This window comes from Limulus polyphemus, unplaced genomic scaffold (assembly GCF_000517525.1).
Source record: "Limulus polyphemus unplaced genomic scaffold, Limulus_polyphemus-2.1.2 Scaffold3289, whole genome shotgun sequence".
In the NCBI taxonomy this organism is placed as follows: Eukaryota; Metazoa; Arthropoda; class Merostomata; order Xiphosura; family Limulidae; genus Limulus; species Limulus polyphemus.
Genome location: NW_013668899.1, coordinates 55556 through 82210, shown reverse-complemented (window position 1 = coordinate 82210; position 26655 = coordinate 55556). Strand labels below are relative to the sequence as shown.

Genomic DNA, 26655 nt, shown 5'->3' with positions numbered 1-26655 from the left:
TGTACAAACTTATTTTCAGGTACAATATGATTTTGAATTTATTTGTGTAAGAAATTAACTAATTTATATCCAGGTATTAGATCCAGTTATTTCTTGTTTGCTAGCTAAAGTGTATTAAATAAAAGTATGTATTTAATAATTAAAAAGTAATACAGTCTTTATCTAGTAAATATAGTATTTTCTGGCTTAAACCTTTGTTGTGGAGTTTATTATGAAAAATAGTATTTTAAATTGTAACAAAATGGTGTGAGTTGTAGCCATCTGATTTTTTACTAAAAAAAAAGAAAATTGTATGATTTTTGTTATTCTGTAGGAAGCTCATCAGGTTTTGATTTATTAGATTTATAATATGTGTTCTTCCTTTCGTATGCATGGTGTTTCTGATATTCTATATTTATCTTTATTATGGAGAGTAAAGAATATTAAAATACCATACACATAAATTGCATTTTACTACATCAGAGGCCTGGTTGTGTTTGGTTTGTCCTTGTCCAGGGTTAGTGATGAGGAGTGTATTTCTCCAAACCATATCAAACACAGTGCTTAGATTTGGTAATAATACGTTTCTTACCTTTTTTCATTATAGCTGTAAGCATTGTTGTCAGTTTTCTTACAGTAGTTGCAATCATTGTTATAAGTTTCTTCAAGTAGAGTAAGCTTATTTATATCAACTTTTTTATCTTTAATTTCTGTAGATTGAGAAGACATACCTAAAAATAATGGATTCCAAAGAAAGAAAAGGATAAATAGGAACAGTCAAGGGGGGGGGGGGGACCAACATGAGTATTGGATTATTCATACAGTGTTATGTTTTTGATTACTTTGGTTATGTAGCTGAATTAAAAACCTTTGTACACATGATTTTTGAAAATTTGATTAAACCCTGCTATTTTATACTTACCGAGTTTGATTTTTTTATTATTTACAATATTTGTCTTTCAAGTAACAATATAAACTTTAAAATAATTAGTTGTAATCATGTTTCTTTCATGTCTGACTTTTGTAAGAAATACTTTTTGATCTTAAAACAAAAAATTTAATGACACTGATGAATAGTGGTTAAACTACAGAACTGTGGAAAGTCAATATCTGGTATAATGTTGTTGAATCATTAAGGATAAATAAAATAACAAGATATTGAGTGATTTTCTTGATTTAGTTATAGATAAGTAACCTGAAATGATGCTAACACTATGCACATGATGCGTCATAAAGTTTGTGCTAAAATTGAATATTATTATTTTTAAAGTTTAAATTTCAAACTTTGTACAAGAATATATAACTACTTTTAGATCAGGATTGTAAAGTTTTAATTAAACTGGTTCAACAGATAGTTTCAGGAACTTGGAATTATCACAGTTGTAGTTTTTCTTAGTCTTTAGCCAAAAAAAACATTTAAGTGGAATTTTATTTAATAAAAACTGACAAAAAGGATATACAACAATAAAAGTTAGGTTAAATTAGTGTTAATCATACTTATGCTAATAAAAACTCGCAAATTTTCTTCAGATGTTATAAAATCATGATGCAGCTGAGGAGCACTAATGCATGGTTAGTTGACCCAGGTTTGAATCTATATTCAGGCTGTTAATTTGTTCAGAGTGGAAAGCTGTTTTCTTATACAAATTAATAGTATTTAGTATTCTTTGAAGAATCAAATACCAGTATCGTAACACATAATTTTGGGATATAATGATGAATGGCAAAATATCTTTTTTTATTGAGGAAAGTTCAGCAACTAAAAAAGTGGGACAGTAGAGAAATTTTGGGGTTTATATTCTATGTAAAGAGTCTGTATAGTGTAATATATAAGAATCTAAAATCTTCTTTTTAAATTGATGCTGTTTCTGCTGTCACAGAATGTAATAAGAGTATAAGAACATTCTTTGTAACTTTGGTTAGTGTTTTTTATAATATCACAGTCCAGAGTAGATACTATTTTTACTATAATGATGAAATATAGTCTTTATCATATGAATATAAAAAAAAATCCTTGTATGTTAGTATAGCTGTTTAAACTTCCTTGCTAAATTCTAGCACACATAAAAAACAGCAGAAAACAAAACATTTTAAACTTATCACCAGAAATAAAATTTTATATCTTGTGTTATAATTATTGATGCTTATCTCATCGTGGTAGTTGATACGATAGGTATCTAGATACAGAAGTTTTACCAATGGTTTGTTACAAAGTTTAACAGTCTTGTCTGTAATTTATTATCAGTATTATTAACAATGTTTTATTTGAGTACTTCACATTTTACAGTGATTTTTTGAATTCTCAGGTTTGATCAACTAAATGGCAGCTGGCAAGAGAAGTAAAAAATAAAGTTAATAACTGTATATCAATTCTGTTATTGTTAATTTGTTATGTTACTTTTCATGTAATGTTTTTGATAAAAGAAATGAAGACAACATGTTGTACTTAATACTTATCTTCCTTTATTGAATCATTAATTTTTAGCAAAAATACTTTATTAGAAATTCTGATTTTTTGTATACAAAAGACTTGTAATGTTTACTGACAGCTTGCCAAATTTCGTGAAGATACACAAATCGTATTGGATGATGTATCAATACAATCGTATCACATCTTCATGATAAAATAATCTTATCGTTAAAATCATAAATAATATTCAATGTTAAACTGGTTACACAATTAAAGACATTTTATTTAAGCCTATCTATGGCCTTCAGAGTTGACGACTCTACATGTTTCGATGTTACAACGTCGAAACATGTAGAGTCGTCAACTCTGAAGGCCATAGATAGGCTTAAATAAAATGTCTTTAATTGTGTAACAGTTTAACGTTGAATATTATTTATGATTTTAACTTTATACACAAGTGACAAAATACTATAATTACTCTTATCGTATTGTAATTTGATTAAAATTTCTAGAAGTATATCATATACATTAAGCTATTTTTAAGGATAAAATTATTATCAATATTAAAATGTTTTTATGTTTAAAACTAACTTGGATTTTGAAGTAGTGGCTTATGATACATTTGTGATCTGTGCTCCATTAAAAAGAATATGAAAATTTACATTCTGAACGGAAGCAAAACAGTGTAGTAAAAAAATGTGACATGTTAGACTTTGGAAGTTCTTTATAAAACACAAAGTTGTGAATTTTATTTCAAACTTATTACATGGTTTAGTAAAATAAAAAAGCACTTTACACCATATAAAAATAGTTATTGGAAAACTTACCACTAGCACACTCAACCAGAAATCATATGGTATAATCAGATACAGATTAATGATTTAAAATTATGTTGAACAGTAGTTATGTGTCCACAAACTGGAAATATTTTTTATAATACTCTTGCACAAAATCACTATTTGAACACACATATATCTAATTATATGTTTACATTGAAGAATAGTTGTAAGGTGGATAAGTATCAAATATTTCATGTACTAGTGTGTAGTTATATACCCTATTTGCTTACAGGGCTAAAGTTTGATACTTGTAAAACACATAGGATCCATTACAATGAAAGCCCAGTAACCTGAACATTTGATGTATATATATCTTATCAGTATAATAAATTTTCCTAGCTCTTGTTAAGTTTTTGATTCAAATTGAAGTTATAGTTATTTACCAAAGCAGAATACCTTACTGTTATCATTTTATTTTTTATGTTTTTTTATGTATTTTTGTTACTCTATAAGTTACAGATTTGACTGTTTCATATTATTTCCTGCTATCTGTTCATATTTTGTTTGAGATATGGAATTAGTTACCTGCACAAACATTACTTCATAACGTCTACACACATCTCATTGTTGTAGAATAATTTTTTTTATTTTCAAATTTGTAAACACCTATCTAAATATTTGTTGAGATTTGAGAAACAACTTAATATTGTTTTTTTTAATGTACATTTTAGTTTGTTATTTTTATGATTGCTTATGAAGCTTTGTAAATATATCTTGTGATATATTTTCTGAATAGCACTTGGTAAGGAACATCTGCTTGACATGTAGGTTGTTTGAATCTTTATTTTATCTGGCTCGGCTACTCAACTTTTTACATATCCATAATTGTATTGATCTTTGGATTTAATGTGTTGATTAATGACATTTTCAGTACTTTTTCTTCCACCACTAAAATATACAAAATCACGTGTGTGTTTTTTGTTGTAATGTGTAATTTTTTCTTTATAAAGAAACTGAAAAAAAGATTCACCAATTTGTTTTCTTTTACAGTTAATTAAATAGATACCATCATTGATGGAGTTATATCTATATGTCTATGGTTATTATAATATTTATAACCGTTTTAATCTGTTAAAAATCCTTGAAAAAACCATTACCTTCATTCTTTCCCAGAGTTTGTGTTTTCAGAAGTTAGAGAACGACAATTATAATAAAATTATATTTCTTTCTTCATTAACGTTTTTGGTATATTTCTTAAAATATGAACACAGAAAAAAACGTTTTTGCATTAATTTTCCATGTCTGTAACTGGAGGTAAGAATAAATAGAGCAGACAAAAAAAAATGATTTATTTGAGAATTATTTGATTCAAGTGTTTTGTATACAAAGTAGTTTCAAGAAGTTTTTAAAATTTCCAATAAAATATTAATCACCACACTTTTTGAACAAAAAATGAAAGCCATGTGTGAAACGGTACTGTAAATTGTACTGTTGTTATTTTTGTGCTTTAATTGGAAATGACTCCAGTTTGTAATTTGATAAAAGGATTTCAGTTTGAACAACCTAAGCATGAGCTTTAACTTCTAATATAAAAAAGTTAATTTTTATCATCATGACAATTTAAACCAAAGTTTCTATTGGATAAAAATCATATAAAACATTTATTTTTATTTTTCATTATGGTTACAAGACTCATCGTTATTAATTTAAACATGTTTTGTATTGTGATTTATTTGAATTATTTTGGTATTGGATAGCACAGCTTGTAGGTTAAGCACTTTATAAATTTTCAAAAATGAAGCTTGTGTGTAAATCATAAATATATATTTTATTTCTTTGTGCTTGTTACATGATATAATAGTGTGCAAAATAATTTGGCAAATATGTATTTTTTTATGTTGGAATAATCTTCTATCATTTTTTGATAGATGTATTTTAAAACAAATTTAATACTATTTTTTTATAAATGTAAAATAAATTTAGGATCCACTATTACTTTATTTTACTTTATTACACAGTACAGTGTACTTACCTGCTATTAGAATCTGTTTTGTGGTTACTGATAAATATATCAATAATTCCAAGTGCACATTAAAAACCACTTCAGAAACATTCCTACAAACTCTTCAGTAATGAGAGTAATAAAAATTATAAAAGTTACGTACACTCACTGGCTGAACACAGATATTCTTTTTAGACATAAAACAAATAACATACATGGTATTATGACAAAACATTCAAGCTCAAAGACACAAGTTTGACAAACATTCTTTTTATATAAAACAAGATCAGCTCATCATTTAAACGTATATATATATATATATATATATGACTCTAATCACATTCTTAATTATATAAACACTTTGATTACTGATAATGATTTTTATTGATAACACTAATAATAAAAATGCAGATTCCTTTACAACATTCATTAATTATCTTATTTTCAGTTTAAATACTGTTTTGTTGTTTTTTAACATGTACAAAGAAAGGTATATGTCATCTTAGCTGTTTCATTTTCAGTTTAAATAATGTTTTCTTTTTTTTTACGTGTTGTACAAAGAAAGGTCACACCCTTTTAGCTGTCTCATTTTCAAGCTTAAACCAACAAATAACATCAGACATATAGCTATAATTTGGTTTTAGTTACTGGTTCTTCAGTATGAGACTCAATGTGGTAGTTGGTTTCAGTTAATGGCTTTTATCTTTCTTTGTTTAAAACTTGCTACATTATAAAATGTGTAAGCCCACAACATTTGTAGTAAGAGTTGCTGAAATGCAGATTATTTATAGATATAAGAAATTGTTGTTGGTATTTTCAATCAGAATGGAACTTTGTTCAACAAATTGGCTAAACCACCAGGTTAGAGATCCTCAAGGTTCAGGCAAAGCTACCTCAAATATAGAACTGTTGACCGGAAGGAAGCCAATGAATCGGCAGTACCTGCTGCCCATGTGGCTGTTTCTAACCAAACCAAATAGTGGGATTGACTGTCACCGTTGAAAGTGCAGTAGAATATCATCTCCTAAACCTTGAACTTGGTGATCCATAGCCCAGCATGTAATTACTAGGCCTTGCCTAAGGGTTATAATTATTAAAATTATTTATATATATATATAACCTACTCACACTGTAAGAAAGTGTAACACACACACTCTTACATAATTAGTGGAATTGTTGAATAACTGTAAATTTCAAGCATTTCACCATGGTCTACTTGTTAATGGTTTTGGTTAATTTTGAATTACCAGTTCTTTGGCTTTCTAGTTAAACATCATAATTAAAAGAAATTTCAAAAATCCAAAACATAAAAACTTTTTTTATTTTGTTTGATAAAAATCACTCAACTTCAACCAAAACACTGATTCTTCAGATTAGAAAGGCAGAAATTAGGCACCAAACCCTTACTCACTCAGTAATAGATGAATAATTCTGTTAGTACTTCTGGATGGTTAGTAAGTATATCTGAAAACGATTAAATGTGGAGATTTTTTCAATACCCTTACAGCTGCCAAAATGTCATCCAGGTTTCTTTCCTGTGAGATCATCTTTTTAGAAGAGCACATCATAAGTTAATAAGAGAAACTACAGTAAAACAAGATTTGATTTAACAAAAAAAGGTTCTTGAGTTACATCTCAAGGATAAAATGCGTTTGTGACACTGCAGTATGTTTTAAATCGGGAGAGTTTGTAACCTTATAACAAATGACTTTCAGATGCACAAGATTGTTGCCTTTTCATTATCAGGTCTGAGTAAATTCGAAACACCGATTTTGACATGTACACCTAAAGCAATTGCCTAATATTAGCACGTGGGAGTTCAAATGTATCAGAAATGCAACAATCTTGTATGAAAACATTAGAAAATTTGATAAATTATCCTTTTACAAAGACTAGAACAACGTGGCACGTTAACACAAAAACAATACTGACAGACGATTTTAAAACTTACTATAATAATTAATGGCAGCAGTGGAGGTTTTCTTCAACCATTTTAATAATTGGTAGACAATGTGTTAATGGTTTGTATAGTGCTATAGTTTTTATAGACGTATAACAAACAGTCCCAGTACAATTCAAAGCATTCATTTTTGTTTGTTTTTTACAAAGTGGAAACCATTCGCACATACTTTGAGACTTCATATAATAAATTAAAAGTCCAGTAAAAAGTTGTCTAGTAACAGAAAACACAAAAACAAATCAACAGTTAACAGTGAATTTATTTTAATTCTGAGACTTAGCATATGACACTGAAAGAGGGCAAGGCGGAAGGCTGTAGAAAAAGAATTCCGCCGCTGATAAAATGAGTCGCATATGTCTAGCAGTGCAGTGATTGTGTGAGGAAGGCACAGGACAGATGGGAATGGCTAATGTTGACACTTATTCTGGGTGGAGCTGCTACAAGCAGATGATGATAAGTATATTACGAGACAAACCAATAGTGTACTTTGTTGCGGTCATTTCTTTACCTTCCATGACAGACCAATAATATACAGTTTGTTATGATCAGAACTTGATCTGGCAAGGCAGATCAGTAGCATACAATTTTTGTGGTAAGTTCTTTATCAATAGTGAAACAGAACAGACTGAAAGCTATACATATGAATCAAATTTATATAGAAAATACTTATTCATATCAAAAATGTTTTTCTAAATTCTTTACCAGCATCGTGTAGCTGCTCGTTTACTAAGTTATCGTGGTTCTTGTGCTGCTAAATCATTGACTAAGTCACTGCAGTCCTAAACTTCTGGAAACATTATTTTCAATGAAAATCAGTACCAACCCTGTCAGTCAGTCTTGACTCGTACAGGATCAACAAGGTTTCCAAATAATCCACACGCCCAAACACCATCCTATTGAATTCCTAAGCGAAAAACCAACCACTCAAAGTATTGGTTACGATATATTTATGCGCATATATACTAATTATACGCTAAAAAGGTCGCTAAAATTTCCAGTGTAACAATTCAAAAATTGCTAAAACAGTAAATTTCTTGTCTACTGTTTATCTGATCACGTCAGCGGGGCTAGTCACAACACGGCTCGGACTATTGCTACAATAGTTCTCCAGCTTACTTGACTGATCTGTGGGTATCCGCTTTTAATATTCCAATAAATATATACAGATGTTGTATAAATGATAAACATATCATGCACGTACTTAAATATATTTTAAACCCAACAGATGGCGCTACATTATTGATCGATAGACACGGAACAGTTTCTAAAAGTAAAGTATATACTTTATACAGGTATAACATAAAAAGTAAACAAACAAAAGTATTAAAAGAATATGAATTTAAAAATGAAGTAAGAATCCTGCTACAAAAAGCAATGAAACAATAATTCAAACCACAATCACAAATTTACAAAATTTACTCTCTACTTTGGCAGATTTATACACTTATCTGTAGACCAAAATAAGGATTAAATTTTATAAACTTGTGATTGTGGTTTTAATTCTTGTAAACACTATAGCACTCAGGGATATGGCTATACTGAAAGTTTATAGATATTTTGTCCATTCCATAGGGAAAAAAATAACGGAAAGTAGGGATCATTGGTTATTTGTAGAATTGCTGTAAGAAGTATCCAAAAAAAAAAATGCTGCAATAAAAAGCACAAACAAGTAAACTGATACTAGTTGGATAGATTTTAAAACGATTTTCCATCGCTACTTTGGTTGACATTGTGATCTGTATAGCTAAATGAAGCAGTCTAAATTTGCCAACTGCTTTGTGTTCAGACTACTTATTCCTTAACATTAAATAAGCCACTAAAAATCCAGCATTGTCTCCTAATTCCATATCTTGATTGAATCTTCTATTTGGCGGGCTTATCTAATATATAGCTTCAAAGTATTTCAAAAGCTAACAAAATTAGTGACATCATTCATAGTTTTGGCTTATGTGTTTAAAACATACTAATTATTAATTGCAGTAAGTTCTTCATTTTATATCATGAGCATTACATTGTTTCTTCTCATCGTTTGTTACATCTCTCAAATTTTCTCACGCACTTCAATTTCCCAGCAGTTCACCATATTGACGAAACTTCTTTATCAAGAGACAGAATGATAATCCAATTTTAACATAGCAAAATATGCATTATCAATAGAGACAAGGGATATAACTAATACTAGTCTTACTCTTCTATGTTGTTGTATACTCTAACATTGTCCTAGCATCACTGGTGTTTCATGCTCTTGAGGAGTGTCAGACACTAGCTAAATGTAGAGCAGAAGACTCAAATATGTTTTCGCACTAGCCACTCTCTGTATGTAGGTCAGGTTGTACCATGCCTTAAAAATGTTTTTTTCTTATTCTACAAGCTTACCGATAAGATTTTGTTTGTTTCTTATTAGTTAAGCACAAAGCTACACAGCGAGTTATCTGTGATAATGTAGCCACCACGGATATCGAACCTCGACTTTTAGCATTATAAATCCGCAGACTTACCCCTGAGCACAGGGGGGCTATTGCTAAGAAGCAGAAGCGTGTTACTATACACAGTTCTTATCAATTTTGTATGATATTAAATGTTTTATTGTGCAGCTAATTCTGTGTATCAATAATATTTCCAATGAATCACTTGATTGTATTAATAGCTTTTTAATTGTATATATATATATGACTGACAATCGCGCTGATTATGTATGCCTATTTTATAAGCTTCAATAAAAATATTCAATCTAACATGAATAATACCTGACGAATTTCTTTGGATGTCTGCTGCAAATAGTTTTAAGTCCCTGGGTAAAGCATATTTTCCTGGTTATGATTTTACAGGATTTATAGTACGAGTCAAACGTGTTAAGCCTAAAATCAAGAGTCGATCGTACAGAAATTAATGGCTGTTCTGATCATCACAATATTCGACAAACGATAAAAATCACAAAAATTTCCTTTTAACAATATTTTAGTATTAAAATATTCGAACAAACATTGAAAGTTTGTGCTTATCCGTTCACCTCTTGAAAAGAAATCTTTATTTGAAAATGTGTTCTTCTTCCCGTTGTGTCCAGATTTTGGTGAACGTCCATTGTCCTTTGCAAAGTTACCTATAGGAGACCTATGTTCAATGCTAACCTAGACAATATGCACTGGGATAATGACCAAAAGCCAAGTTTACCCTAGTCTCAGTTTCAAATGCAAGGTTGAAAGGTGTGATGTTTGCAAACGTTGTTGATGCTTCTGTTGAAGCATTCAGAAAGAGAGGTTGTTCAAAAATGTTGGAATCCAATCAACAGAGGACAAAAACCCGTGAAGCAGAAAGAACAGTAAGAATAATATACATTGTTCTTCTCATTGTAACCACTTTCATTATCTTAGATCGTTCAATGATATGATTTGATCGATCAGACCTCAAACAGCGAAAGTCATAAGAAGTATCTGAAGAATATTTATTGTTGTTTCTACTAAGCACACAGTGTGTCCTATACGATATTGTTGCGTATCTGCTCGTTTGTTAATTCCTTTCGAGGAACTTGAACGATACAAGTCCTTTCTTAATTAGATATAGTTTATTCTTTCTCGATACAACTTTATAATACACAGAATTTCCACAAACAATATGTTTGCAATCTCGATAACAAAACACACACTTTATATTACTGCCACTACCGCTCGCTTGACTCAATTATATGTCTCTATATCTCTCTTCAATCTGCTAATTATCTATGCCGTCACTTCCCCCCTCCGCTTTATTTGCCGGGCTTATATATACAAAAATAGAGGGCGTCTGGCAAACACTCGAGCATTCACGATCCTTCTAGAACCTCATCACGTGTTACCAGCGTCACGTGACTTCCGCTGTCGTTACAATATGAACATGTTGAAACTATTCTTACAGTGAAAGAAGCAAAATGGAATGTCCCTGAAGACAAGTAACCTTGCTTTGGGAAGAATTTTCATCACGCCAAAACATCATTTTGAGTTTCGTTGCATATCTTGAAAGAAGAGATCGAACCCTAAACGTGTGCAAAGTTTTATACGAGAAATTCGTCTAGCGAATTTTCTCTTCTTCAAAGTTGCCACCAAAATCAATTTACTTACGATCGACTTATGATTTTATGATTAAAACATTTATCATTAAGTGTACATGGCCACTGAAGCGTGAACAGTATACAAATGTTAATTTATTTCATACGTCGATATGATCTCATATCAAAACGAAAGGGGGGAGGGTATTCCTAACAGCAAGCTATAAACTTGTGCACAGTTAAAATAGGTGGATTACAAATGCTATCAAACCAGCCGCAAGGTGGCGAGATTAAAACTTCATCATATTAGTAGAGATAGTGAGTAGGCCTGTCTTAGCGATATCGGGTCTTTGACGCATTTACAGGCATTATCTATTAGGGCAAAATATAACTACTTCCTGGTTTAACGTGTCCAGATACTATTTAGTTAAGCTCCTTAAAAACAGCTTTTCTGAAATTTCTTAATCCGCTTACTTGTCGTCAGTCGTAGTACGTTTATCAAAGTCCAGAATTTTAGCTATTACCATATCAAGAAAATAATCCAGGAACAATCATTTTCTTTTTATCTCTGTAGGACACATTGAACAACTAATAACTACGAGACATTTGAAGACACACTAAAAGCTACCAAATATACATATATATATATTGCGAGAGCTTTTGATGAAATAGTAATATTCTGATTATAACATAATGAAGGATGAAATTTCTACTTCCTACTGACAAGAAATTTTCGTCCTCATGAGATGTCAGGGTTTTAACTCGTGTTTTCTACTAAATACAGATGCTGTACTTAACAACATGCGTACGTTAAAAAACAAAAAAAGAGACATTTCACAATGTTACCACAAATTACATTTGACGTAGTTTCAAAGTTTCAAACAAAAGATAATCACGAATGCAGGTTATGCCACATAGCTATGGATTTTCTAGGGTTATGCAACATATCTTCCCAGTGAGACATTCCTTTACCACTTTCATTTTCACCCAAACTACAGGCACCCAAATGTAGAGAATTACCATGATGACCCTTGGCAACATTCACCATAAGGTTACACTGTTTCAAGTCCTCTTCCAATATATCAAAACTTAACGCTTCGTTCCACACTGGGTTTCTAGATCCTTTTTTGGTCGTTTTCTTCTTTTTCATCCTTTTATCTCCGTATGTAAGACAAACTTTCACGTAAGAATCTTGAATAAGGAAAAACAAAATAAAACAAACATCAATCAGTTCCAGTCATATGCAATATTTCGTTACACTTATTACTATGTTTACGATGAATCAACCTTCAGGTCATTCAACATAAAAAAATTACGCCTTTTTTTTTTCTGTCGTCGCTTATGACGTAATTTTACTTCTCTTTTTTGCTCACAAAATTGTTGCACGAACCGGATATAATTTTTAATTTCTAACAATTATTTGTTTAATTTACTGAATACACTTAGAAAAATGACAAGTCTTATATATCATTTTTTTTAAATGTTGAATTTCGAGGGCTATCTACGCTACCGTCCCTAACTTTGAAATGATAGAAAAGAGGGAAGGCAGGTAGTCTACACCACCCACTGCCAACTCTTGAGCTATTCTTTACCAAAGAATAGTGGGATTGATCGTTATTTTATAACGCCCCCGCCGCTGAAAGGGCGAGCATGTTCGGTGACAGGATTTGGAAAACGTAACTTTGAAATTGCTAGAAAACGCTCAAGATATCGATTTAAAACCATTATGTATTGTATACTTGCACATCTTGGCTACTACCGAATTTAAACAAATATTCTTTTCATAACGATATGTACCATAATTTATAGGCGGGAACATTCATGCCGCTTCTACTCAACACTAGTCTTATCCTGTAACACTTTTGAAACTGTTATTATAAACGTGGACACTGGAACTCGAGAAATGTTACGAGGAGTATATAAGCTTTTTGAGTATTGGTTCTCACTATATGGTAGTGTGTTGTTAAGTATGTAAATACTTTCAAATAAATCAACTATAATAAAGTTTATAATTTCTTCAGTTGCAGTATAAAGGTATTAATTAGTGTGTTACAAAACAGCTAAAATAAGCACGATTGAGTGTTTATCTTTTTAGAGCTCGGCATGGCCAGGAGCTTAGGGCGCTCGACTCGGAATCTGCGGGTTCGAATTCCCGTCACACCAAAAATGCTCGCCCTTTCAGCCGTGGGGGCGTTATAATGTGACGGTCAATCACATTGGTTGGTAAAAGAGTAGCCCAAGAGTTGGCGGTGGGTGGTGATGACTAGTTGCCTTCCCTCTAGTCTTACACTGCTAAATTAGGGACGGCTAGCGCAGATAGCCCTCGTGCAGCTTTGCGTGAAATTCAAAACAAACAATCTTTTTAGAATATGTGCGCTTAATTTTATAATCACAATAACAAAATTCATCCAAAATAAAATTATAATAATAATGGCTTCTACATGTTTATAGAAGGGTGTGTTTATAATAATATTACAAGGGCAAGTGCCACGGCTTTCAGACCTTTCCCACTACGGACTGTGTTCTGCATCAGTATTTCCCAAAGTGGGAGCCGCAGCCCCCTGGTGGTCTTGAACCTTTTTCTGGGGACCGCCAAAATATAGGCCAAAAACAAAAATGCTGAATTAATTTTTAATTCTAAGTAAACAATAAACCGATAAAAATTATGTTGAATTAAATGATACAGTATGTCGAAAGGAGATGTTACTATTTTTACTACGGCACTGTTATAGGTTGGGGGGCCTCAAACTTTTTTATTCACATCAAGGGAGCCTCAGACTAAAATATTTTGGCCCTCTTTATGGGCTATTCCTCAGCAGTACAATTTTCACCGCAAAAGACTTTTGAACAACTAAGGTCACTCTTCACGTTTTCCAAAATCCACCAGTCGTACGTATAACGAATACTTACAGTGTGTCTGTTTGAGCCACTCAAGACTCTGAAATCCACGGAAGATGACTGCGAATGGTGTATTTTGTTTATTTGTTGTTAAGCGCAAATGGGCTATTCCGTGCTGTACTCACCACGAGTATCGAAACCCAGTTTTTATCGTCGTGAATGATATAGCATGAATTTTTGTTTGTCCTCATCATATTTAATACAGGACGGTGCTTAATTAAGATGTAATTTTATTATTTAAAATTATTGTGTTTTTTTAAGAGATATCGGTTTGAACGCCGAGAATCGCTGAAGTATTACTTTAAATTTCCATGTTTTGAGAGTGTGCAAAATACAAGATCGCTAAATGGTGATTTACCGACTTTCTTGAAAAAGGATAGAATGTGACGTCAAAAAATAGAAAGCTATCTTTCTTGCTGACAAACTGGGAAAGGATCAGTAGCTCCACGCTCTGGAGTTCAACTCCAAGTGTACACAGATCTTTCTAAACATACTTTAAACCATTTTTTAAATGTTTAATCATTAGTAGAATGATAATCAATTGCTTGGACTATTACAGACACTCAAGTTCAACATGACAACATACTCCTGTCTTTCATTTCTTATATACTGCGCATACAGCTTTTGACAGTTGATCTTGAATTGGGCTATGTTCTTCAAGATAAGCACGTGTACTTGGCTCTTGTTTCGCTTTTATAGACGTAAATCAGTGTAAATTAGCTTGTGTAAAGTTCTAGTGGAGGTTACTATTTGAGCTGCAATGGATTGCTATGTTCTCCAGTTATTTCCAATGACAATCTATATAATATTATTCGCTACTTCCGGTGTGCCACTAGTAGTCAGAGGTGGAATAGCCTGTTTTCCGTGATGGAATTATGTCTTCCCTTACTTTATCAATACGGTTAAAATATATGAAATATCCTTTATTTCAAAAGAAATTTCGTGCTTTGCGCGTTTTTATAAGAGCTAATTAAGAGAATGTGGGACGAGAAAGTCTTGTAATATAACCTTCACAGAATATTAAATCTTAAGTATTTGTAGATCGCCGCACTTAAACTGAATTGCAACAAGAGGATCAAGGTTTTCAATCTGTGTACTCTCAAATCACGGGGATGATCAAGGGCAAAATGATTGGATATGCAAATTGTTACCATAATTTGTGAACAATCCTGTGAACCTAAAACATAATAGTATAGTCTATAGTTACTTTGTGCGTTAACAGAAAACTGCGTAAAATCTACTCCCAGTTAGTAACATACTCAGGCAAGTAAAATATTTATAGTGCATGAGGGCATATTTCGGAGTCAAGGAACACAAACCACTTTCAAATTATTACTGGATTCATGAAAAAAGGAAACTAATACCAAAATTTTAAGAACGGTATTAGCAAAAAGAAAAAAAAACATATATGAAGTCTAAGTTGGACGACTGCAAGACCACCATAGCTATGGGTTTGATTTCTAGTCGATCATAAACTGACTTTTTTATAACCTTTATATGGCAGGAAGCTTTCAACAAGCACTTACAGCCTGAAAGTCATTTTATGAGGTAAGAAAGCCTCAGTGCGTTGCATTCTTTTGCCAACATGTGAACACGTTTTCTGAGTTCGTAATTAGGTTTGGTTTTGAAATAGCAATTCTTTTCTTTTTAGTTAACCAAAACATGGAAATTTAAGAAAAAATATAAAATCATGTAATGAATAACTTTATATCACAAATAACGATTGAAAAATTTAAACTACAAACAAACTCAATTATTGGATAACACAATTTGGTTAATCAGTAGCTGACCCCAGCTTTTATTAATTTAATATTGGAACAGTGCTTTTACAAAACATAATAGCCAGTAATTGTTAACAATAGCTTGTTCTTCAAGGTTTTTATTTATTTATTTCTCTGGAAAATGAAGAGGGGAGTATTATGGTAAAAACAGTCTGACATATATTAGTTTCCTGAGCATCAAGCTTTCTATTATGCAGTTCTCCTGGTGAAAAGTAAAGTCTTCATGAAATGAAAGATTTTTGCAGTAGATACAGTGATCGGAGTAATCTCATGTAATGAAAGCGGATATAGTGATCTCATGAAGAGAAATACTTTTGAAAAGAACTCCACTGTATCTTTATAAGAGTCCAGATAAACTTTCTACCCAGAAATTTGGAGCTACTATACCATCCCTCTCTGCTTCAACCCTGAATTTCCAAAATACCCACAATGAGTTTTTTTTACAAGAGATTCAACTGTTTCATTAAGTAAACAGTATTTTCAAAATGTAACGATTTTTTAGATGTAGTTGTAAAATGATGTATCGATAATGATTTTATGTGCTTTTGACCTTTCAAAGAAGATTTGGGAAATATGGGATAAAAAGCTGGTAAGCTGTAACAGCTTACTCGAAACTGAAACAGAATTCACTTTACAGATATTTTAACTTTGTTTTTCCATGGAAAAAACAATAACTAAAAACCATCGCTAACCAAATTCCATAAAAAAAACGGCTACGAGATAGAACGCATAAAATACTTGTGAAATGAGGTTAGAGGAAAAAAAATATTCAATAAAACAATAATTACTTTATAAACAGTTGTTAAGATTAAAATTTTAAGTTCAACTACTAAAACTGAAAACATGGACAAAAACCTGATACAGGCGACGCTTCACCAAGTTAACGATGTTTTTAGCTTTAAGTGTTGGATGGTGTTAAAATTTTAGTCTTAATACACATTCAGGTGCCATTTTTGTACAAAATGTTAAGACTATCGTGCTTTTAACCTAGGGGATAAATTTTATTTCTACAGATTTAATTTTGAAATACAACACTGACCGCTCAAATATAATACATCAAATGCGTTATTATTTTTTGAATGTAAGTGTAAACAACAAATCTATCAACTTGGATATTATATGGCAGGCATTTTAAGCATATCAATAAAGACGTAACATTTTGGCGCCGAATGTATCGTAGTCGAAAATGTAATCTAAATCTATCTCATGAAAAATTTTAAAAATCAAATTCAGCTCTTCAAATTAATAGCAGTTCTCATATAACGTCATTTTACTTTTATTATAACAAGCTACCAGGATTATTACATCTATACGATAATGACAATAATAATAGTGATAAATTACCAGGTACTTCTTTATCTTCTGATGACATCAGGTTTGAAGCTTTTAGTATAACGACATTCAATCGTCCGGCAGAAGGTAAGTAACTGAGCGACAGCAAAATTTCAGGCCTATCTTTAGAGACCTGGCAAGATAGCAGAAAATCGTGAAATAAAATATCAGAAAAATTTAACTAAAAATCAATATTTTATAGACGTACAATGTTTACATTCTGTTTCAGAAATTTCCCAAGAATGTTTTAATCATCGACCGTTTTAAGTGTAATGTAAACAGCTATAATTCAGATTAATACTAGAAATAAACGACTTTATAACACTCAAATGTTTTTTGTATTTAATTAAACTCTCAACGTTTCGCTTTACAGCTTCTTCAGGAGCGTTCAATAAAACACAAACCGAAACTGAACGCTCCTGATAAAGCTGTAAAGCGAAACATTGAGTGTCTAATTAAATAAAAACAGCATTTAAGTGTTATAAGGTCGTTTATTTCTGGAATTAATATGCCTTCTATACACCAATATCCACTACTGATATTAAACAATGAGATATAATTCAAGTTGTAAGGTAAAATCCGCCCTAGCAAACATTCCCGGGGATTTTAATGACTAACTTCATTAATTACTATTCGAAAAATCATGCATAGTACTTTTTTGTTTGTCTGCTTTTTTTCAGAATTTTCCCACATAGCTACATAAGAGATTATATGAACATATTCGTTCCTAATTTTGAACCGATAGACTTGAGGAAATGCAAATAACCAACAGCATAAACTACCAACTATAGGTTACTCTTGTCTAATAGAATAATAGGATTTTAGTGACACTCTTATAGCACACCCACGCCCCCAAGAGGGAAGAGTGTTTTTGCGACAACGGACCGCGAACCGTGAATCCTCGGATTCATAGACTTGGAATTTTAACCATTAAGCCATGCCTGCTCCCAAAGAATATCTAACCCCAAATAAACATTTTACTTATGAATTTATAAGTCAAATATCAAATAGCAATTACCAAAACAAATGTAGTAATAACTCAGGGAAAGAGTTCATAAAACAACATACTAAATTACAAATATAATACAATATTTATAATAAAGTTTTAGGTTTACCTAGAATTCGTACTAGTTACTCAACACCCAGACATATGGCAAGTTATTGTCGTCAACAGGGTTAAAAATAACCCTTTGTCACTTTACCAGTTTAACATATTTCAGTAAGTGTACTCAAATTGAGCAATGAAATAAAATGAAACCTACTTGAATTTAGAAATTACATATATATATGACACTTATTTTTCTAACAATGGGATTTCTGAACAGTGGGATTGACCGTCACGTTATAACGCCCCTACGGCTTAAAGGACGAGTTTTTGGTGACGAGGTTAGATCCCATGACCGGTAGATTGCGATATGAGCGCCCTAATTAGCCACCAGGTCATGCTCGGCCTACATTAGTGTATTACTTTATTTGAATTAAGTGTTTAAAACATTTTTGTTATGGGATGGTACTGTGGAGACTTCTTGACACACCATGATACACAGCACAAGATATGAGGTATTTAGAGTATGTAATAACAGATGCGATTGATGCAATCTATAAGAAGATGATTAGATAATGTTTGACGGATTTAGTCTGCTTGCTAAGTTGAAAGAGATTAAATTCATTTTCAGAAGTCTAAACAGATTAGCAAGTACATTATTATTATTTTTTAATGGGTTATTGAGTATGACCATTTTTGGATTAATTCAATATATTTTAAGAAATTAACTACTAGGTTTTGTGTTTCGTTAATTAATATCCTGATTTGGCAATCTCATGTTGGATGGTAGTTTTGTCAGCACACAAAACGTTACATGAAAATTTCGAATAACCGAAAGTTTTTTATTTTTTATTTTCTTGGATTAAAGAAGCCAGCAAAGGCAGTGTATACGAGAATTACTCAGAGTGTTCTTGATGAAAGACTTGAAAGTTATACCCTGATAGCGAAGGGAAGATAATAGAGATTGATAAACTCAACATGTTGAATAAACATTGTAAGCATACAATCATTCACGTTATAAAATAAGCTATGTTAATGTTCCATTTATCGGGTATGTTTTCGACTTTACTTTATACGTGATCCGATGCTAAAACTTTCTAAATAATGTCTGGTTACAATTATTGTGATACTTGTGAAATAGTGACATGTTATGGCTGTGGTCACACCAGCAAAACATAAAACTCCAGGTCTTAATAACTCAAAATCATTGTTACGTTTCCTCCATTATTCATACCTTAATATAACGTTTGATTTCGGACATACTACGATGAAACCAGCTTAAACATTAGCGTGGATCTAATGTATTGTATCTACAGATATATCTCATGAATCTAGTGTATTGTGTCAATAGACACATCTTGTATATCTAATGTACTGTGTCAATAAAAACTTCTCGTAGATCTAGTGTACTGAGATAATACACTCAGCTCATAGATTTAGTGAACTTTATCAATAAATACATCTCACAAATCTAGAGTACTGTGTCAATAGACACATCTTATAGATCTAATATACTGTGTCAATAGATACATTGTGGTATGCAGCTATACCATGTGTTTGATACTTCCTTGTTTTAATGTAGAATTTTTCACAATTGTTCATTATTCAGGTGTATGTGAGATTCTCATGTAACATCTTGTAAAGAAAGTCGTTAAGTTCCTTTCACTTTGGCTACTTATCCTTTTATGTCATCCACCTTTGTTCACCAGTGGGAAAAGTTTCAGTAAGGTTAACTCTACTATATGTATGCGCAGACAGCAACCTTTTACACTGGTCGGTCAGATGATGTCTAGAAACTACAACGTCCCTTATTTTATAGTGGGAATGACCAGCAATCACGTGGATAACTAACGCAAGAAAGACTATGTTGATAAATTGTTCCTTACTGCATCTGTGGAGATTCTGTTCCAGACTGAATAAATCTCACGCTGCTTAATTAACTTGTTAAAGTCAGACATACCCACAGCAACTAGCACTTTTAACGTGACTGGTTATACCAATGAAACATAAGAGAGGTCATAACCTCAAGATATCATGTGGTTGCCAACTTTAATCAGAACCAGATGTAATATTTCCACGTTAGTAACATGTGGCAAATAAGGCCTTGCTTTGTTCCAGATGTAACATTCCTGTTATTTTAACATATTATAGACAAAGCTTTATTCCATTACAGAAGTAACATTCACATAATGATAACAGTAACAGACGACAAATAAGATCTTTCTTTGTTCCAGATGTAACATTCCTGCTATTCTAATGCTCGGCAGGCAAAGTTTTATTCCGCTACTGAGGAATAATTTCCATTTTTATAGCACAAAACAGACAACGTCTTACTCTGTTAAAAGTAACATTTCAGATACTTAAAGGGTTTGTGTTTTCTTACAGAACAATAATTAGGTCCTTTCAGCTACAAACCTTCTTTTTTTTGCTAATCTTAATATGATGATATTTAGGGTTTGCGGCTCTTGAACAAATTGATTTTCTCATTTAACTATGTTCATGGTTATGGTTGTATTCAGATAATGAAGTAATATTGTATTTTCTTATATTGGCCAGGTGCAGCCTATTGATTACCTTTCGAGACTGTGGATCCAAGGGCTAGCTTGTGAGTTTCAAACATGGCATCTCCCTTGAATTAATATAGGATAAAACTTAACTGTCTGGTTTAACGCAGCGAAAATAGATAGGGACATTACTCAATACAGAAGTATGAGTTTCAGTATTATAGGGTATAAATGAATTACTTGCAAATAGCATAATGGGGTTCAGAAGGAAGAATTCGATCTTGTGTCTAATTTCCTGTGGGTGAACATAAAAGTAAAGTTATATTCAGTTCTTTCTTTCAAATAAATGTCATTAATAGTACTGATTATAATGTTTAATATATATATGTATATATTGTATTTTTCATACTTATGAAGATGATTTTGTATTGTTAGCTTATTATATGGATTTAAGTCTAATCTACAACCACCTAAACAGGATGAACCTTTTCTAATCATCATAAGTTTTTGTTTTCTTATGTTTTGCTTTATTAGACCGGTATATATAATTAGCTACATTATTTACATTTACTAAGTTATTTTTTAGTTCTGATCTATGCAGTTAGCTTGTTTGTAACGTAGCACACCTCCGTACAGGAAGTAACAACTATAATAGGAGAATACATTAGGAACTTATCTGGGGGATGGGTATGGTGTTGAAAAGTGCTAGCAACATATTCAAGATTATTATAGTCATGTCAAAATAACATTTTCTGAAATTAAAAAGGTAAAAAAAACAACAACTTAAATTGTCAAGACAAGTAACAATGACTGATAAATAAGGATTTTCAACAATGTTATTTCAAAGAGAAGAACTAATTTTATTCAATTACACTAAAGTTTTAAATATTGTATTCATTACAATAGAAGCCAGCTATACAACTGCACATCATAGTGCTAAAATACTAATAGTCAATGAACGCTCTCTCAACGATGGGCAACGTGACAGTATATATATATATATATATATATATGTCTAACTTTTTCAATGTATTTACCATACGCTATAGGTCTACATCTAAATCATCTGTAGTATCAGACTCGTTTTGTTCCACACTGCCAATGTTATGAGGATTATAACAGTCCTCATCACCAGTATATACCACCTGTTTGCATCCATGCTTTGTTTGGAACACCAGCAGTTGTGCTTACACTTAGCATTTTTACATCTTTTTGTAACGAGTTCTGGGAAGGCTACAGGATCAGTTTCCTTTTATATTAGTGTTGAAGAAAGGTATCCTCCCTTGTCATGATACAAGCCACTTCCAATTGGTGACGGAATGTCAGATTAAACCTTTATGGCTTGGTTCCAGATGAAGTTCTGGTAAGTTGCATGTTTGTCATGTTGCAGAAGACTATTGCATGTTGAGGAGAGCTTCATTCTGGGACTGTTTGCGACAGAAAAGCTTATATCACCACCATTTACATCCACTGAATCACCAGTTGAGTTACAAAGAAAGGTTATCAGAAGTTCTACTTATTTCAACTGTGCAGAAGATATATCCACTGCAGTACCAAAATTCGTATAGCTTCTATATTTTTGTGGATTCTTCCTGACAAGCTGACATGGCTTTAATTTGCCAACACCTGCGAGATTTCTGACTATATCCAGTTAATAAGTGTACTGTTGGCAATATGCTGCTTAATAGTTGTCCAAGTTCAGCTGCTGTGATGTGGGTGGTATAAATCTGGTTTGTTCTTCACATCAAAATGAAACACAACCTCTTAATCTGCTTTCAACTTGTGGATATAATGTAGGTAGAGAGTATTCGTGTGAAGCATGTGCAACATGAAGTATAAGCCAGGTATTATCTTCTTCGTGTGAAGATAATAGATCTTCTTGGTCTAAAACTACATCTGAAATGAATTTTCGATCAATGAAACCATCTTTAAATCCACCTGCAATAATCGTTTTTTGATCTCGGACAAGTAAAGTTTTTGCCATTTCACACACGATTCGGACAGGAATTTACTAGATTTCCTTTATTCTTGCTCCATTGAATTGGGATGTGTATTTTGAACCATGGATTTTGACTTCTTTTTTTTTCTGAGAATTGTCTTCGTGCACGCTCAAATGCTTTTATTGAATCTTTTAGATCATAACAATAAAATACGATATCTACAATTTCACAACACTTAAACTTTGTATAGTCTGGGATATTATTCTAAGAACCAATTCAGTAAGTTCTTTAAAGCTAGTAGCACTTTCTTGCTCGACCATTTGTATAATAGCCACACCATCCACTATCCAAGCTGTGGGCATGTTAGATGTTGGCAGTTGATACATAGACTATGTTTCGTTTTCTAATTTAGCAATAGCATATTTTTTTGCAGTTTTGTTTAGGGTACCATAATAATGTACAAAAGAATATGGAACCGTAGAAAGCTCATGTGTAAAAACTTCCATCAAGTCAATCTCTCTTGTTTGTACAATTACTACAAGACGCCTAAAAATTCTGTCTGCATTGATAGTCAGTCACTGTCTTATCACCACTAACCTTGATCTTCTTGTTTAAGGAAGAAGATGTCTTGATGTTGAGATTGTGCAATGGTTCAAATAATCCAGTGGTACTTGAATTTCGTCTGTCTTCCACGAACTGTTTCTTTGGTTTGATTCGTGATGCTATTCAAATGAAGTGAATTTGTGATGGAGTATATGATGCCATCTACCATCACATCTACATTTCTTTCAACTTGTTGTATACAACATGGTGCAGAATAATTTTGTTTTCATTGTGAAACGTTTGAATCAACAATATCACACATTACCTTCATGGCAGTACTGATAGCCGAGCTCACATATGGACAGTGATGGACCATCTAGACAAGGGTCCTGGATTTAAAGTTAAACCTACTGTACCTCTTTTTACTTTACTATCACAGCTAATTTTTCGTTCAAGTGCCATATCTGTTCAGATTTTGCTGAATTTATTTCTAGACCGAGCCACAGCATGATATCAAAACAAACCTGTATTTTCATATGAATTAAAAAAGCAGCCATATTTCTCAAAGTTACTACTGCATAATACCTATAAGGGTATTACGAATTTTGAATAAAGGAGAGGTTATAAATTTGAGCTCCCATACTAATGAAAAATAAGTAAACCATTAAAATGGTTATCTTAAAATATGCACATAATCCTCACTTCGTCTATCAATGCTTTAATCTGATAGCACAATTTTCAAACTTACCTGTTCCATTTTGATGATGTCACTCCACACTTCAACATCCGTAGTAACGTCAACATTGGACATCTGTACTCTCACTTCACCCGTGACGTCGTTTCGTGAGAATCTATCGTAATCAAATACCTGAAGCAAAAGCACTTTTTCAGGCAACTCTTCGAAAGAGACTGGAATCTTGAAGATTTCATCAAACACTGGATCTATGGAGTTTCTGCGAATATATGTCTGTCTTTGTTTGCTGTCAACCTCTGGTAACAAGATTACTTTGACATAAGGATCGTTGAAACCGTTTTCTGATAGAGATCCCAAATCGTGAGCTGATAAAGAAAAGGGCTGTTTAATTTTTTTTTCATAAGGAGGTTCATAAATTTTGTTTAAAAAAATAAAATGTAAGTTAAGTTATTCCCTACAAAAAATGTGTGTTATCTACTTTTGGTTAGAAAATGGAAATGGAATTAAACAGTTATTTGGAATGATAGTTGGGTGTTCGTTGTAACGTGAAAAGTTTTAAGCTGTATACATTTGTTTACATACCTTTGATTTATATAAAAAATGACGTTAAACTTATCTCTGATATTTTGCATTTGCACTGAGGGGGGCGGATCTAAGATGTTCATGGTAATAACTCTCTGTTCTAGAATATAACCAACAGCCGAGAATCTCTCTAAAACGATTCTAGTTTAATAATAAAAATAATAAAAAAGAATTTGAACTGTGTAATTTTATGATACGACAAAGGAGCTCTGTCTCCGCGTGTCTTGCACGTGAGCCACTATAGCAGTAGTCGTTTTATATAAACATATAAGTGCATTTCTATTATTATTAATGTCATTGTATTTTTTATTTTACAGTTAACTTATTAACCAAAAATATTTGAATCATAATTTGAAGAAGTAGTTTACTTTAATGTAACACACCTGAACCATCATATTTTTCAGGGATAATTCTTGAATGTGTATAATACAACATAAACTTGAAGCTTATTTATACGATGTATCAGTAATAATAATAAAATTATTTCATCACTACGGTATATTAAATAACAATAAAATAAAGCTTGCTAAGAAATGAGTTTGACTCAAAAATGTCTAAAATAAAGTAGTCCCTATGCTAACACTGATGTCCAAATCACTTTGAAAAAGCCCTCAGTAGACCAGAGTTAAGTCTGAGGACTTATAACATTAAAAGTTTCAATACCCGCGGTGGGATGAGCCAGATAGACTATTGTGTAACTTTGTTTTTTAACGACAACCAATCAACCTCTGAATAACAAATGACAAAATTAAGAAGAAAAAAAGCCGATTCTGGGGTTTTGTTATCATTTTGTATATTGTTTTGCAGTTAAGACAACGCTTTTACGCCATTACTGTAAAACCACACAATAGAAATACAGCATCACAAATAGTTAAGGAAACAGGGAATAAAATGTAAATATTGTGAGACTGCTCCCCATCTATTATATGTAAATAAACTGCACTAGAACATATTACGTGTTGATAGATAGTTTACTCTGTGATTGGCTGCTATCCAACCAATCAGACTGTGCTACTTCAACATAATACCCGTAAAAGTACAGACAATATACTATTCGAAGTATTAGTATAATGAGTGCACTCATGATTTCCAGGACAGAAATGCCACGTAAAAACCGCGAAGAAATCAAAGTTTTGATTGGTAGAAGAAATAGATTCAGACAAAACTTCATGTTTCAGTACAAGATGTATAGAAATTCTGAAGAAAGTATGTGAATCTAGTATTATTCATTATAGAAGCGGTCGAAATAGAAAGCCAAAAATATTCAAAAGTGATGTTAAGTGATTTCAAGATATACTCTTTATTTCATGTAGTATACGACAATTCTAGTAGAGATTTTGCCAATAATATGGCTGTAAGGCTGTAAGTATAAGTGTGAATGTTACCTTTAGAACTATGATACACATTAGCACAGAGTGGCCTCACTACATGTGTAACTGCTCAACAACCGCCGCTTAGGAGAGGTAACCAAACCAAAACTCTAAAATGGGCCTCAGACTTCAAAAACAGAAATAAACAAAGCTGGAGGAGGGTGTTCTTTACAGATGAATTCCAAATTCAAGTTGTTTGGCAACAAGGAGTGATAGATTTTTTTTTGGATGGAAAAACGGTATCACATTCAACGTACGACATCTACGTATAGTGAAGCATGCTGGTGATCAATACAAGCATAAGCTACATCTCAGCCAATGGTGTTGAAAATCTTCACAAAATTCATAGTACTCTGACTGCTGAAAGGTACAGGCACATTCTTATCCATCATGCCATTCTCTTAGAAACAATACCTGTTGGCAGGGATTCATCTCTTAGCAAGACAGAGTGGTCATAAGCATGCAGCAAGTGTGGTGAAGCGATACCTGTGTGTTTCCATAATTATATCAAATGATGTATGTGTAAGTGGAAAAACCTCGTATATAGTCATTTAAAAGTTTAAATTGCTTTCGCTACTTTAAAAAAGTATATATATATATATATATATATATATATATTTTTTTAAAAAAGCGAAAGAAATATAAATTTTTAAATGACTATATACGAGGTTTTTCCACTTACACATACATCATTTGATATAATTATGGAAACACACAGGTATCGCTTCACCACACTTGCTGCATGCTTATGACCACTCTGTCTTGCTAAGAGATGGAACCCCACCAACAGGCATTGTTTCTAAGAGAATGGCGTG

At 32.1% G+C, this 26655-nt stretch overlaps 1 protein-coding gene across 1 annotated transcript in view; it reads right to left on the bottom strand.

The window, feature by feature from the left end:
* Positions 1-11842: 11842 nt before the first annotated feature.
* The window catches only part of LOC106469081 (synaptotagmin-6-like), a 36243-nt gene continuing 21430 nt past the window's right edge, over positions 11843-26655 (bottom strand). Inside the window, exons 4-6 of the mRNA XM_013929536.2 lie at positions 23943-24253; positions 17175-17295; positions 11843-12342 (exon numbers count right to left, since the gene is read on the bottom strand). Coding sequence (XP_013784990.1) covers positions 12044-12342; positions 17175-17295; positions 23943-24253 — 731 coding nt within the window. The 3' untranslated portion in view covers positions 11843-12043. The remainder of the gene's footprint in view (positions 12343-17174; positions 17296-23942; positions 24254-26655) is intronic.